General features: G+C 41.7%; 1 protein-coding gene across 2 annotated transcripts in view; it reads right to left on the bottom strand.

Annotated features, from left to right (window-relative positions):
* Window positions 1–11,968, bottom strand: part of rpa1 (replication protein A1) — a 54,760-nt gene extending 42,792 nt beyond the window's left edge. Inside the window, exons 1-10 of one of the 2 annotated variants that reach the window (XM_021582603.2) lie at window positions 11,808–11,968; window positions 11,563–11,613; window positions 11,224–11,302; window positions 9,594–9,702; window positions 9,302–9,390; window positions 9,077–9,148; window positions 6,727–6,856; window positions 6,277–6,379; window positions 6,116–6,184; window positions 5,606–5,798 (exon numbers count right to left, since the gene is read on the bottom strand). In XM_021582603.2, the coding sequence (XP_021438278.2) occupies window positions 5,606–5,798; window positions 6,116–6,184; window positions 6,277–6,379; window positions 6,727–6,856; window positions 9,077–9,148; window positions 9,302–9,390; window positions 9,594–9,702; window positions 11,224–11,302; window positions 11,563–11,613; window positions 11,808–11,840 (928 nt within the window). In that variant the 5' untranslated portion in view covers window positions 11,841–11,968. The remainder of the gene's footprint in view (window positions 1–5,605; window positions 5,799–6,115; window positions 6,185–6,276; window positions 6,380–6,726; window positions 6,857–9,076; window positions 9,149–9,301; window positions 9,391–9,593; window positions 9,703–11,223; window positions 11,303–11,562; window positions 11,614–11,807) is intronic. The other variant, XM_021582605.2, reaches the window with a different exon arrangement.
* Between the last annotated feature and the right edge of the window lie 5,161 nt (window positions 11,969–17,129).

Here is a 17,129-nt window from a genome sequence, read left to right as displayed (position 1 = left end):
AATTTGATCGATTATTAACATTTAAAAATACCTAAAGTTGTATTACAAAAGTAGTTTATAGGCAACTTTTGAAATATTTTGTAGTGATGTTGCGCATTTTGGAAGCTGTTTTTTTCTGGATCAAACGCGACAAATAAATTGACAATTTGGATATATATGGACAGAATTAATCGAACAAAAGGACCAATCGTGATGTTTATGGGATATATTGGAGTGCCAATAAAAGAAGCTTGTCAAAGGTAAGGCATGTTTTATATTTTCTGCGTTTTGTGTAGCGCCTGCAGGGTTGAAATATGCTACCCTCTTTGTTTACTGTTGTGCTATCATCAGATAATAGCTTCTTATGCTTTCGCCGAAAAGCCTTTTTAAAATCTGACATGGTGGCTGGATTCACAACGAATGTAGCTTTAATTGAGTATCTTACATGCGTGATTTAATGAAAGATTTTTATATCAATTTATTTGAATTTGCCGCGCTGCATTTTCCCTGGTTTTTGGCCAAGTGGGACGCAAGCGTCCGCTATACCATAAGAAGTTATGAGTGTCCAAAGAAGGGCCAGCTGTATACAGAATGCTGTCGTCTGCATAGAGGTGGATCAGAGAATCACCAACAGCAAGAGCGACATCATTGATATATACAGAGAAAAGAGTCTGCCCAAGATTTGAACCCTGTGGCATCCCCATAGAGACTGCCAGAGGTCCGGACAACAGGCCCTCCAACTTGACACACTGAACTCTGAGTAGTTGGTGAACCAGGCGAGGCAGTCATTTGAGAAACCAAGGCTATTGAGTCTGCCGATACGAATACGGTGATTGACAGAGTCGAAAGCCTTGGCCAGGTCAATAAAGACTGCTGCACAGTACTGTCTTTTGTCGATGGCGGTTATGATAGCGTTTAGGACCTTGAGCGTGGTTGAGGTGTACCCACCACCAGCTCGGAAACCAGATTGCATAGTGGAGAAGGTACAGTTGGATTCAAAATGGTCGGTGATCTGTTAACTTGGCTTTCGAAGACATCAGAAAGGCAGGGCAGGATGGATACAGGTCTGTAAGAGTTTGGGTCTAGCCCAGCTGATGTGTAGGGGTCCAGATTTTGCAGCACTTTAAGAACATCAGCTGCCTGGATTTGGGTGAAGGAGAAGCAGGGGGGTTAGCCAGGTGGAAAGCATGGCCGGCCGTAGAAAAATGCTTATTCAAATTCTCGACCACCGTAGATTTATTGACTGCACTTGAACGAACTTTCAAAGTTCTTGTAATTTTCCAGAATGACTGACCCTCATATCTTAAAGTAATTTCTCTTTGCTTATTTGAGCTGTTCTTGACATAATATGGACTCACTCTTCTACCAAATAGGGCCATCTTCTGTATACCACCCCTACCTTGTCACAACACAACTGATTGGCTCAAATGCATGAAGGAAAGAAATTCCACAAATTAACTTTTAACAAGGCACACCTGTTAATTGAAATGCATTCCAGGGTACTACCTCATGAAGCTGGTTGAGAGAATGCTAAGAGAGTGTAACGCTGTCATCAAGGCAAAAGGGTGGCTATTTGTTTAACCCTTTTTTGGTTACTACATGTGTGTAATTTCATAGTTGATGTCTTACATACAATCATACTCGAAACCATTTACAATAACTTTTCTTCAAAAACATTACGATGTGACACTTCCTGCCCAAAACAGCGTTCTTTCTTAGCACTCAATGGACTAAAATGTGTTTGCTATTGTTTTATTAACCTTCCGACTTGATCCGAAACACAGCCATTGCCAAGAGCTATGAAATCTGATTGACTAAAAAACATTTTTACTTTGTATCCTACATTATAGTAACAATAACACTACATTTGGAAAACATAAAGGCCAACGGTAGTCTGTACTTCAAAAATACACACATTCAAGGTAAATACAAAAGTAGTTGAATTAGGAAATAAGCTATTAAGTGTTTTCATGCTCAGGTTGACCTTACTATGTAATTGCCCACCACTAGTCCTTGAAAAGACCTTGACCAACTATCTATGGAATAAGTCAGAAAGACAAACACCCATTCCCATTCTAAATAAATCACATTTCCACATATAAATATTGATCGTGTGTGAGTCTCCTGGGTCACTCAAGGTCCAACAGTTGTCCACAACACATTCACTCAGGGAAATGGGCCGATTTATCCTGTTCAGATTAAGTGTGAGGTCACTGCCTATCCAGCATCTCCTGGTCGCATGGCACATGCATTACTAATGTTTATCATGATGCATGTATTGGAATGGGAAACAAAAATAAAACAAAACCGACATTGCTGCTAATTTATCCTGAGTATAGATTCATGTTAACCTGCTATTTCACACAAGAGTGCGGAGGGAAACTTAATCGAAGATGGTCACCCTGTCTGCAGAACACACAAAAACATAAATAATAATCGGGGCAACACTTCCCACTATTTTATAGCAAATGCAAGGCAAATTAACATTTAGCTCAATGCATGATGTGGGGACTTCGGAACGGGGGAAAATGTCATGGTTTGTCTGTCTAACTTGCTAATAGCTTGTCAATAACGTAAACTGAAGCTTTCAGTGTTACCTACTCTTGTAAAAACAAGTTGTTATGCTGCTGTATGCAGACTATTCGCCCATTGCACACGATAACACGTTATGTAGTTTAGTCACACAACCAACATATTTTGTTCATTTAAAATCCGACAGACTTGGTTGTAAGTGCTCCAACGAGAGAAACACTATAGACTCCTAAACAAGTCAAATTGTTGTGCTCATTGCAATTACTATCACGGTCTTCTTAAGACTAATTTGCATTTATGTAAATTGTGCATGGGGTCATTGCATATACTCAAATGCAACACAGAAGATAGACTGTGTGAATAATAATACAACATTTGCTATTCCCTTGTTTACAGTGTGGGCATGCAGCAGGCAAACCCAGTGATGCTACCGGTCCCTCCTCGTCTACAGTTGTGACAGACACTGAGCAAGCATTTAAAAAGGCAGGCTGCTTATGGACCCACATCATAAAATGTCAAGACCTCACTGCAGCCCTTTCATATATCATTGGACAAAGGACATGATGTCATTTCAAATTGTTGAGAGGCCTGGCTTTCTGAGGCGGATGGTTGCCGTGCCTCACTACAAAGTGAGTGCTGCTAATTGTATTTGTTGTTTGTTTATTTGATTTGCTTACTTGAGGTTGTGTTCATTTAAACCTGCAAGAGGGAAACGTTTACCTCTCATGGCCACATGGTGCCAACTTTAATGTTAATGCTATTATTTTAGTGATTAGGCACAAAAAGTGCATAGTGCTGCTAATTGTATTTGTTGGTTTTCAATATAAAACTTGGGTGACATGATTTCAGTGTGTGTATTAGTACATTTTAAACATCTCCAGCACGTTTTAACAGGGCGATAATACTGATAACCGTGATCATGTCACTATAATTGTGATATGAAATGTTCATACTGTTTCATCTCCATACAGGACAAATATTGAATCCTACTACACTGGCTCTGTTGCTCGTCGGATGTGGCAGGGCTTGCAAACTATTATGGACTACAAAAGGAAAGCACAGCCGCGAGCTGCACAGTGACACGAGCCTATCAGTCGAGCTAAATTACTTCTTGGCACACTTCGAGGCAAGCAACACTGAAGCATGCGTGAGGTTACAAGCTGTTCCATACGGCTGTGTGATCACACTCTCCGTAGCCAATGTGACTAATACCTTCAAAAACATGTCAACAATCACAAGGCCAGAGGATTACCAGGACGTGTACTCCGAGCATGCGCTAACCAACTAGCAAGTGTCTTCCCTGACATTTTCAACCTCTCCCTGACCGAGTCTGTAATACCAACATGTTTCAAGCAGACCACCATAATCCCTGTGCCCAAGAACACCAAGATAACCTGCCTAAATGACTACTGGCCCATACCACTCATGTCTGTAGTCATGAAGTGCTTTGAAAGGCTAGTCATGGCTCACATCAACACCATTATAGCAGAAACCCTAGACCCACTACAATTTGCATACCGCCCCAACCGCTACTGCCCTCCAGGCTGCCCTATCCCACCTGGACAAAAGGAACATCTATGTGCTCATTGACTACAGCTCAGCATTCAACACCATAGTGCCCTCAAAGCTCATCACTAAGCTTAGGACCCTGGGATTAAACACCTCCCTCTGCAACTGGATCCTGGACTTCCAAACGGGTCACCCCTCCCAGGTGCTAAGGGTAAGTAACAACACATCTACCACACTGACCCTCAATATGGAGGCCCCTCAGGGGTTTGTGCTCAGTCCCCTCCTGTACTCCCTGTTCACACATGACTGCATGGTCAAGCACGACTCCAACACCATCATTACGTTTGCTGACAACACAACAGTGCCTGATCACTGACAACAATGGGACAGCCTACAGGGAGAAGATCAGAGAACTGGCAGTGTGGTGCCAGGATAACAACCTCTCCCTCAACATGATCAGGGGGGGGGGGGTAATCGTCAACCACAGGAAAAGGAGGGCCGAACATGCCCCCATTCTCATCGACGGGGCTGTAGCGTAGCTGGTTGAGAGCTTCAAGTTCCTTGGTGCCCACATCACCAACGAACTGTCATGCTCCAAACACAACACGACAGTTGTTCCCCCTCAGGAGACTGAAAAGATTTGGCATGGGTCCTCAGTTCCTCAAAAAGTTCTACAGCTACACCATCGACTGGTTGCATCACTGCCTGGTATGGCAACTGTTCAGCCTCCGACCGCAAGGCACACCAGTGGGTAGTGCGTACGGCCCAGTACATCATCAGGGCCAAGCTTCCTGCCATCTAGGACCTCTATACCAGATGGTGTCAGAGGAAGGTCCTAAAAATTGCCAAAGACTCCAGTCACAGACTGTTCTCTCTGCTACTGCATGGCAAGCAGTACCGGAGTGCCAAGTCTAGGTCCAAGAAGGTTCCCCCTAAGCCATAAGACTCCTGAACAGCAAACCAAATGACTACCCGGACTATTTGCATTGACCCCCCCACCCCCATTGAACGCTGCTGCTTCTCTGTTTATCACTTTACCTCTAGTGCACTATATAGGGAATAGGGTGTCATTTGGGAGCAGCCTATTCTTTCTGCCATCTTAATTCATTCAGTCTTGTTAGGTTACAACTAATTTAAGCATGATTAAGAAGATATCTTCAACATCACAGGGTTGGCTGGGCTGATGCCTGCTATTACCATCATTACAACTAGGGATGAGTCCAAATGGCATCCCATTCTCTACATAGTGCACTACTTTTGACCGGAGCCATATAGTTCACAGGTAGTGTGCACTGCCATTTGGGATGCTGTCTATGGTTTCTTATTCCCCCTCCTCACCGGGCTCCGCCATTGGGCCCAAAGTCAATCTGCGCCACAGGACACTACTGTCATCAGCATTATTAATGACTTTTATCCCTGCTCTTATAATTACCTAAACCACCCCAGCACAACCCCCTGCTACCGTAGCATCCATCCCTATGATAGGATAATAATAAACTAAGTCTGTTGACGGTTATCACACCCCGCCAGCCCTGCCTGGACCACCCTTCCTCTTTGCTCCTCCCTTGCTACACCTGCACCTTACCCAAAATGGCGTCCTTTTCTCGGGCCTCCAGGTCAGCGATGGAGATGAAGTTGCACTGCACCATGGGTACGTCCTGGGTGTCCTCACAGGGGATGATGGTGGATTCTCCATTTAGGGTCATCTCATAGTCATTCTTCAGGGACGAGTACTGCTTGTTGGCGATCTTCAGTGATCCCTTGGAGATGTAGAACACCTGGGCATGAATAAAAGTAGGTTTAAATCTAAAGTGGATTTGGGCACAGGATTCATTTCAGCTGAATATTGATGTAGGGACTAAATCAAGCCTGGCAGAGGATCTATAGCAGAGGATCATTTTGCTACTGTCCTTTGACTCAATTTGGAGAGAATCATTCATCTCATTACACCAAATCATATACAATTCAGCACATTGTACAAATCAAAAACTATTGGCAATAGCACATTGAGATGAATTACTCAGTTGACCCAAATCTGTGAAAGTGACAAGCATATGGTAGATAAGCATCCTTAATAGGAGGCAGTTCCTCTCACCTTGCCAGTCTCGATGATGCTGTAGAACTTGTCCACCTCCTGGGTAAAGGCAGTCACTCTGATCTCTCCCTGTATCAACACACAACACAGTCAGCAATGGACTAGCTCCACACGATCCAATACGGCAACATGAGAAAACGCAAACAGAAAGGGTTACTCACACTTTCATCCACAATCTCCATAGAGAACAGCTTGCCGTCCCCACGAGAGTTGCTCCAGGTGCGGATGCCGCTCTTGTTGGTGACACGTGCTCGGATGGTCCACCTGAGAGAAAATAACCAGTTTATGTTGCTGTTGGATGGACCTCTATTCCTTGAAAATACCTTGACCAACTATCTATGGAATAAATCACAAAAACATCCCCAAATACAAATCAAACAGTCATCATTCCATTCTATGACTAAAGAGTATGGAATAACAGCATTATCATGACTTAAGAATAAACCTTTGGGCAAGAGATCATGTTGTTTGAGATGTTCGCGAAAGTGATAGGTTGCATCCCAAAAGGCACCCATTCCCTATATAGTGCACTACTTTAAAGTAGTACACTATATTGGGAATACGGGGCTATTTGGGACGCAACCATAGACGGGTATAAGAAGACTACTCACTTTGACTGGTAGGGGTTGAGGCTGGCAATGGGCACGACTTTGGAGGATCCCCCAGGAGTGCTGGGCATTGCAGACAGAGGCATGGCCTTCTTCCCCCCAAACTCTCTGCTGGGACCTTTGTTCATGGTGCCTAATGATAGATAGGGAAATGAGAGAACAGAGAGCTATTGGTGCATATAGAGAGCAGTGAGAGTGGCAAACTCAACAAAATAGACATCCATAACTTATCAGGGCTGAAACTCCCTGATCACTGTAATTCTCACTTCATGAGAGTAGTCTCACGTAACAGAAAAACTTATATCAGGAAGAGTAGCCGATTTATTGCGGTAGATTTGGGATAGTAGGAGAGAGGAGACAACACCCCAAGACCAACTAAGTTCTGAGTTTGTGAGAGATGATTTGTGTATCACAGACTCAAAGCAGACAGAAGTGTGAAACAACAAACCAAAGCTGCTCTTCCCACACGAGATTGGTGCATACGGCCTGACAGAGGGTTCTCTGTTCGGACAAGCACTAACTGCACATTTGATTTGTGCGCGTCTCACACTATGGATTACAGTTCAAAGTGTCAACTTTGCCAACAACTGCATTTCTAGTAATTAAGCCCCCAGATCCAGCAGCACAGCACAGCCACACAACTGAACAATAACAACTGTGCTGATGAGGAGGATGAAGCTCACCATCACTACTTCAATTCCCTAACACCAGATTAGTGGGATGAATACCTACGACCCAGACCATAAAATAAGCTCCTGAAGTCATAGATTGGGCTAAGAGTTCATCGGACATGGTTCACAAAATGCCCTATGATACTGTAGGTTAGCACTAAGAAAACCTTCCTTTAGCCATGAAATCCCTGCTTAAACACTTGTACTGTGTAATGATTAGAAATGTTTATGTCACGAGCGATGATTAACATTTATTTAGTTACCTGCTTTGCTGGTGACACGGTCAGTGATATATTTAGAATTCAAAGCAAACGTAACCAGCACGGCTACCACAGCATTCTGCAGTGATATGTGATCCCATCTGGTTTGCGCTTAGTGGGAATATAATTTGTTTTTCAACAGGACAATGACCCAAAACACACCTCCAGGCTGTGTAAGGGCATCAGATGAGCTGGCCTCCACAATCACCGACCACAACCCAATTGAGATGGTTTGGAATGAGTTGGACCGCAGAGTGAAGGAAAAGCAGCCAACAAGTGCTCAGCATATGTGGGAACGCCTTCAAGACTGTTGGAAAAGTATTCCAAGTGAAGCTGGTTGAGAGAATGCCAAGAGTGTGCAAAGTTGTCAACAAGGCAAAGGGTGGCTACTTTGAAGAACCTAAAATATATTTTGATTTGTTTAACACTTTTTTGGTTACTTCATTATTCCATGTGTGTTATTTACAAGGTAGAAAATAGTAAAAAATAAAGAAAAACCCTTGAATGATACTATATGTATATTTTGGAATCAATGTCAGTAGCATATTATCTCTCATGGCATGATTACCATTTTAACCTGGTACTAATTATAACTAAGTGCTTAGCTAATTACTTGATGAAAAGGGAACTGTCGAAGTTAAGATTAAGTTTGTCCAGTGTAGCTCAGTTGATAAGAGCATGGCGCATGCACCAGGGTTGTGGGTTCGATTCCCATGGGGGACCCGTATGAAAATGCATGCACTCACTACTGTAAGTTGCTCTGGATAAGAGTGTCAGCAAAATTACAAATTTAAGGAGCTGAAACGTATCAGTCAATAGTACTGTATATTCAGATCATATCCAATTCAAAACCAGATGTATAGTCTGACTGATGAGCACATCAGGACTACTGGAAATAACCAGTGTGGCGTTCAGATGGTTCACCCGCAGCATGTCTGTTTTATACATTCTCTCTAAGACCGATTTTAACACCTTATTTGCAACAAAGAGGAGACAGAATATATACCTAGTATTTTGTGTTTAACAGCATCACATTGGTCAACCACCATCTTATCTTAGTAAGATCAGTAGAACGTTACAGATGACAATATACCCAAGAGGCAAATGTTTTTTAACTAAGCATTCTGACAAAAACAGTAGCAGTGTCATATGTTCAGTAGATCTGAGGATTTTAACCAAGATTTGTCCATTTTGCATACATGTTGCCATCTACTGGAAACAAACTAAATGACCTATCCAATAACCTATATTGAAGTGTTTTGCAACCTTCAAACCGACTATGAATGAATATAGCTGCAAAACATTAGGAATTTAGCTTGAGAATACAGTCCATTAATGACCAATCTCTCAATTCAAATCCTGCTATAGGATGTGAAAAGGCATTAGATTTAAAAGCACAGTGGGTGATCTGGAATTGTTTACCATAATTTCCATTCGGGGGCTGCAGGGGGTGGACTGAGGGATTGGGGGCTGACTGTGGGGCTTTACTCTGACCTGCAAGGGAGGTGAGGGAGTGAAAGGTAAAAACTCAAGTAAGCTGCACATTCAACATTGTAGGTTATATGCATGTCTGGATTCAAACATTTGTTCATCTTCACTCCCCCTAAGCCTTATGATATGGTGATGGAGTATGGGATGAAGACTCGCCTTCCACGTAAGGCGTGGGCTCTCCGATCTTTCCAGCCACCTCATCAGCAGACTTCACCACCTCCATGTCTAATATGACCACCACATGCCTGAACAGAAGAACAGCAATAAACAGATTAACAATTGCATTGTTAATTATATTCCAAAGACTAAACACATGGTTGATAAACAACAAAAAGTGTGTCTGTGCATATCCATTGTGTGTCCATACTGACAGCTCTTAAAGTATAAAAATGGAGAGAAAAGGGTTTGTCATTCTGTAGGAAAACATCAAAAAATAGAAGCACCATACCGTCCATCCTTTAGGACATTGGTCACATTCCTCTTCAGCTGACAGATACAGTTTTGGGCCAGTCGGTTGTCCTCAGCCATTGGGTTGAGTTGGGTGGAGAGCATGAACGCTACAGGAGGGATTGGGAGAGGATAGGAGATGTTCGGGACAAGATAGACCAACAAGCACATGGGCAGTGCAGTAGAGGACAGCCAAGTGCTGCACTTCCACTGCACATGGCCATTGCGTGTGCTAGTCTGTCTTGTCTATGAGATGATGATATGCATCTCCCAACTAATCCCCCCCACACACAGTTCCAAACAACATGCCATCCTTGTTAATAAACATGGAAGAGCCAAATTCAGCCCAGTTTAGTCTGGGATGAGGATCAATTTAGATCCCAAAAATATGTTTCTAAATATGTCTTAAAATATACTATTTTTTATGACTTTGTATGGTTTCACAACACTTCTTCAACTTCGTCAAATTAAAAGGAAGAAACGTATTATTTTTCTTTGATGATTTCCAGCTCTCTATTCATTTTACTGAATCCTGACTACCTCCTGCTGGTCAGCCCCAGGCAATCCACCGCATAAAACACATCCACAGCATAAAAACACATCCACAGCATAAAAACACATCCACAGCATAAAAACACATCCACAGCATAAAAACACATCCACAGCATAAAAACACATCCACAGCATAAAAACACATCCACAGCATAAAAACACATCCACAGCATAAAACACTCCAAAGTGCCCCGTTGCTAAGCTCAGCTATTTACCTTGATATTTTCTGGGTGAGACTATGGAGAAGGACTAAAACAACTTTTAATTAGCCCTGTTGTCTTTTTAGTCTACCTCCTGGTGTAATTCAGATTACGACTATTGCACGCAATATGGATTTAAAACAATGGGGTGCAGTTTCTCAAAAGCTTAATTTGGCAGGTCTAACATCTCTATTATGAATATCCTTGACTTTTAATTTAAACTGATACCTTGAGCATCCTGACTGGTTGTATCACCGCTTGGTATGGCAACTGCTCAGCAACTGACCACAAGGTGCTACAGATGGTAGTGCGTATGGCCCAGTACATCACTGGGGCCCAGCGTACAGCCATCCAGGACCTCTATACCAGGCAGTGTCAGAGGAAGGCCCTAAAAATTGTCAAAGACTCCAGACACCCTGTTCTCTCAGCAAGCGGTACCGGAGTGCCAAGTCTAGGTCCAAGAGGCTTCTAAACAGCTTCGACCCTTAAGCCATAAGACTGCTAAACAGTTAATCAAATGACTACACCGACTATTTGCATTCACCCCACCCCACAATTTTTATTTTTTAACACTGCTGCTTCTCTCTGTTTATTAACTATGCATAGTCACTTTACCCCTAACTATATTACCTCAATTTGATATTTACTGTGTGTGTGTGTGTGTGTGTGTGTAAAAATAATACAGTTGTAACCTTGCATTAATTTAAAATACTGCCATATATTATCCAAATATTACACTTTTGTTTTCTTTACATGCCACTTCTACAAAGCAATGCTATGCATTTGCTACCTGTCATGGTCACCTGCCTCGTGCCATACAACCATTTCTGTGTGTACTTTGAACAGGTGGTGGAGTGGATTTTGAATAGTTCTACTCACAGGACATTGTGTGCTGTCCATCACTCATCATCAGACGAAAGCGGGCTGGTCCACTGCCTCCATCCAGTTTACGGATGTTCTGAAAGAATATGAATACAGGAGTGCGGTAGACATCATATCATATTGGTCAATTTCGACAAATGTAGCAGTGGTCCAAATCCGTATTACCATCTTGGTGAATATCCTTGTCTTAAATGTTGGTCTCTAAAACATGGGTCGATACTGTCCAAGTTAGCTAGCTAACTGTTGACCAGGCCAGTAGCCATTCTTCTACAGTTGGCCTACAGTAACTTGGCCAACTAATTCGCTACTTCCACAAAAACATACACTCATACTCACCACTAATTGAAGAATGGGGTTCGGTAAATCATTAGAGCCTTTGGTTAGATCCTGTTGAAAAGGCAGAAAACAGCTTGAGACAGATGGCAAATATATCTAGTTAGCTAGCATTGTGGCTGGCTAGCTAACGCAACAAAGCATTGAGCAGCAGCACTCCGTGCAGTCCCTGTCCGAAACCATCTTTCGCGATGCTAGGTAAACTTTGTTTACAAGCTTTCTGGGATGTCATAAAATGCCCCACCTACCGCTATCGCTCCCTTTGTCAGCATGTTATTCATGTTGAAGCTATGTAGAGTGAAAATGTACGTTTTAAAGCGAACTCGGAGAGGACAATCTCACTTCTACAGTGACAGCGCTTCCTCCGTGTTGTGTCTGTGGCGCCAAATGTATCCCTGAACGCGCGAACTGTTCATAACGTCATCGCGTAATTTACTGCTAAGCCTTCCGGTTTCTCTTATAGATCTAGGATCAGTTTACACTCGCTAAACCCACCTTTAGCAACAGGGGGTAAAACGTGAAACTGACCTTAGACCAGGTTGCCGAGCCAACGTGCCTCTATGGAACGTGCCTTTGGTTATGGTTAAACGTGTGAATAAAAAAAGTGTTTTATAGTCGGCGTTACAATGTCTAAAATTGCTTTATAAGAAGACACAAAATAACTGTTGTATGAATAGCTGCTCCTTTTATTAGATGTCCTGCAAATTCTGCAACATTTATTAACAACATTTATTATCCTTTTTTTTTTTTTTTACATTTATGAACAACATCTTTGTTGAAGAAAAACGAGCGGATTTAAAGGCGCTTCATGGTCAGTCTGACCTCTGCATTGACTATGCAGTATTTACGGTGATACGTTTCTGCATAAGTCAGGGCATTCCTACTTCTTACGCATTGCCGACAACGCTTTTCTTTTTCCCAACGCAGTTAAGCCAAAACCACGCCCCGTTATTCAGAGAGGCGGTCTACAAGTCCGGAAGTGAATATCACGTAGCGCGAAATTTCAGTCACTGATTAATAATGTTTGCCGTTATATTTCAACTTTAACAATTTTATAGAAATTATTATCTAATAAATATTTCATAAATTATAAATAATAAGCATGTGCTTTTACCTGATAATAGACAACTAATATAACAACTTTACATACCGAGCTAGTAAAATTAACTAGCCTAGGTTAATTTAGCTGACCTTCAATTGAGGGAATTCAGCAGAGTTCTCTGAGACATTTTTACAACTCATTGAAACTCTGAAAATAAATAAATGGACAAATGTGGTGTTGTGTGTTCGTCCATGTCTCTCAACAGGCTGTGAGGCAAAAGTTGCCGTGAGCAAAAAAAACGCTAGCCAATGGAAAGCGTAGTAGAACGCCCCTCTGAATAACGGGGCGTTCTACTACTACGTTCGTTTGCTGGTTTTGGCTTAACTACGTTAAAAAAAACGTTGGGAAAAAGAAAGACGTGCCGGCACCAAAGCTGTTGAGCAGAGCTGTTGTGAAGGAAGTTGTCAAGGAAGTGAGTTTGTGTTTATACAGGACCTCCCGCCCCCACCTACCTTCAACCAATCATGTCAATGCAGAGCTATATGAAGCCCTCCGCATTGTTACAACATGTGGAATGTGCGCATCATGTGGTATAGTGCTCAATTTGGCCTCTGCATGCCTCTGGAGGCTCCGTATTTGCGTCACACCCTCCATACAGAGTCTCTGACCACACATTTCAGATCATGCAATTGTCTTTTAGTGATTTGGAGGCCCTGCCCATGTATTTTTAGTTAGTTACTTTACACCACTGTGGTTTTGTCACAGTCCATTCTAAAGTGTCCTGCATTGCTTATGAGCGTTGTAGGAAAATAGAAGACATGTTTGTGTCCCTAAGAGTATTAGCTTTCAGGCATGGGGTTATAATAGTCCCAACCGTTCAAAAGCTAGCGCCAAATTCGGAGGGAGAAAACAGAAACGGATCTATTTTCCACATCAGAGATTACTCACGAGAGGAGGAGGGCCTCAAGCGGAAGAGGAAGACAAGATAACATAAATAATGTATTATTAAACAAAATTATACAAAGTTCACGAGGCCCCCTGATGGTGTGAGGCCCCAGGCAATTGCCTTAGTTGCCTAATGGTAACTCAGCCACAGTTCACAAGCTGCTGCTACAGTATGCTTGCACTCCTTATTAAAACATGGAGACCATATTTTCTTTACGTTGATTGGAGTCAATGCAATGCAAAGCAGGAATTTGCTCTGAACTTATTGTTGAGTTTTAAAGGTATCCTACTTTTCTCCCCATCCAACAAATAGCGTCATATATGATAGAAATGTATAGAGATCTCACACCAAAGGGACTGTTGAGCGCTACATCCCGAGGGGTTCGAGCTGATTGTACGGAGATCGTGACCTCCGGTTAAATGGAGTCCCTTGAGAAGGCAATAACAAGATGTATGTCAGGAGAAGTGCTATATTATCATAAGGAGACGTATACCTGGAATACGGAGGAGGAATGGAGGGAAAAGGAGAGGCAGAGGAGGTCTAAGAGAGAGAGGGAGAAAGAGGGTGAGCTTGAGTCGGTTAAAAATGATGGGGAAAAGGGAGATGGTTTGTTAAAGAAGAATGGTACAATGTGTAAGCAGAATGAGTTGAAGACAGGAGGAGAAATGGAAGTGAATGAGGGCGAAGTATCTGATGGTTGTGTTTCTTCTGATCAGAAGGAGCAGGTGCTCTGCGTTAAACGAATGGGGGCAAGATATGTTAATTATTTTGATTCAAGAAAAGGGTGCCATTGAAAGGAGTGATTACTGGGGTAGATGTAAATGTGAAAGCTGACCAACTGTAGGGGAAGATTCCCGGTGTTTGTGATGCTCGTTGTTTGGTGCGACGCAGACAGGGTGGTGTGAGTGGTGAAACAGAAGTCTTTGTCTGATCTTTTGAGTTTTGATGTTGAGTCTTTGCCCAACATAGATGTTAGGATATATAAATTAGAGGTTGACCAATTCTGATTTTTCAACGCCGATACCGATACTGATTATTGGAGGACCAAAAAAAGCAGATACCGATTAATTGGCCGATTTTATATATATATATTGTATATATATATATATATATATATATACATATATATATATATATATATATATATATATATTTGTAATAATGGCAATTACAACAACACTGAATGCACACTTTTATTTTAACTTAATATAATACAGAAATAAAATCTATTTAGTCTCAAATAAATAATGAAACATGCTCAATTTGGTTTAAATAACACAAAAACAGTGTTGGAAAAGAAAGTAAAAGTGCAATATGTGCCATGTAAAAAAGCTAATGTTTAAGTTCCTTGCTCAGAACATATGAAAGCTGGTGGTTCAATATTCCACGTTAAGAAGTTTTAGGTTGTAGTTATTATAGGAATTATGACACGTCAACTATTTCTCTCTATACCAGTTGTATTTCATAGACCTTTGACTATTGGATGTTCTAATAGGCAATTTAGTATTGCCAGGCTAATCTCAGGAGTTGATAGGCTTGAAGTCATAAACAGTGCTGTGCTTCAAGCATTGCAAAGAGCTGCTGGGAAATGCAGTAAAGTTTGAATGAATGCTTAAGAGCCTGTTGCTGCCTACCACCGCTCAGTCAGACTGCTCTTTCAAGTCATAGACTTAATTATAATATAATAACACACAGAAATACAAGCCTTTGGTCATTAATATGGTCGAAGCCGGAAACTGTCATTTTGAAAAACAAAACGTATTCTTTCAGTGAAGTATTTTATCGAACAGGTGGCATCCCTAAGTCTAAATATTTATGTTACATTGCACATCCTTCAATGTTATGTCATAATTATGTAAAATTCTGGCAAATTAGTTTGCAACCAGCCAGGCGGCCCAAACTGTTGCATATACCCTGACTCTGCGTGCAATGAACGCAAGAGAAGTGACACAATTTCCCAAGTTAATATTGTCTGCTAACATGAATTTCTTTTAACTAAATATGCAGGTTTAAAATATATACTTCTGTGTATTGATTTTAAGAAAGGCATTGATGTTTATGGTTAGGTATATTCATGCAACTATTGTGCTTTAGTTAAATCATCACCCGTTTGGCGAAGTAGGCTGTGATTCGATGATAAATTAACAGGCACCGCATTGATTATATACAACGCAGGACAAGCTAGTTAACCTAGTAATGTCATCAACCATGTGTAGTTAACTAGTGATTATGTGAAGATTGATTGTTTTTTATAAGATAAGTTTAATGCTAGCTAGCAACTACCTTGGCTCCTTGTGTCGTAGAAAATCGGTTCAAATATGACACTTGTGAAATCAATAGGCTTTTAATACAACGTATTGCAAGCCGGAGTGGTCCGCGGAACACACACCTTCCCAGAGCCCCGGCTCCTGTATTTATCCACATATGGGTCCAACCCATATGCTGATAAGCATACTTCCCCTAATTATTTTGCCTACCATTATCTTTTTAGTTCATGCTTCCTGCTTGTTCATGCCCAATAACGCCCATATCTGCTTTTCGTCAGATTATAATGGTGGCAAGACCCTTGCTTTGTCCTAAAAATACTATACATTCCTCTATTCTATAGGCTTGCTTTGTCCCTGCACTTAGCTTAATGCGTTCTTTTGTATGTGTTTTATCTAGGATCAGTAGACTATGTGTCTCCTCTGTTTTTAGCGTGTCCAGCTATACTAAAAATACTATACTACAGGCCTATGCTTTGGCCCTGCACTTAGCTTAATGCAGTTCTTTTGTATGTGTGTTATCTAGGATCAGCAGACTCCTCTATCTTGTGTGTCCAGTTGTCCTATACTCTCATGGCCTTACTCTGGCCTCCTGTCCTATACCATAGACAATGCATTTTACCAGAATGGCAAATGCACTCTAAGTGTATCTTTCTCTTGTGTTACAGTATTATGTTCCTCCCTGAGTGTACATCTTTCTCACACACTTGCTGCACTCACGTAACAGGTGCTCAGCCTGCCACACTGTTTCCTCGTGGAATGCAATGTAATAGACCATATTCGGCGTCCAAAAATGCTGATTACCGATTGTTATAAAAACTTGAAATCGGCCCTAATTAATCAGCCATGCCGATAAATCAGTCGACCTCTAATAAAAGTTATCCTGTCCAAGCTTTTGTGCTAAATACATTATGTTGTTACAGGTGTCAAGCTTATGGGCATGTGGCAGCAGTGTGTAGGAGGGATGTTCCTAGGTGTGAGAAGTGTACGGAAGGGCATGAGACAAAGACATTTGTAGCATTGTGGAAATTAGTGGTATGTGTTAATTTTAGGGGTGCCGATGGTGCTGGGGTTCAGAAATGTCCAGTGTGAAAGAGGCAAGTTAAGGTTTCCAGGGTTAGAGTAGTGTAGAAGTTGTCATATGCTGAGGCAGTGAAGAAAGTAAAGGAAGATGGGGGAGGGATCCTGAAAGGAGTGATGTGAGTAGTAGATCTGTACCAGTACAGCGGGATAAACCAACAAGTGGTATATGTTTCAGTATTATTGGATTTTTTTGCATTCATAGCAATGGCTATTAACTGTACTGTAGGGATGAAAC

Source organism: Oncorhynchus mykiss, chromosome 24, assembly GCF_013265735.2.
Source record: "Oncorhynchus mykiss isolate Arlee chromosome 24, USDA_OmykA_1.1, whole genome shotgun sequence".
NCBI lineage: Eukaryota > Metazoa > Chordata > Actinopteri > Salmoniformes > Salmonidae > Oncorhynchus > Oncorhynchus mykiss.
This window is presented reverse-complemented; position numbering and strand designations above follow the sequence as displayed.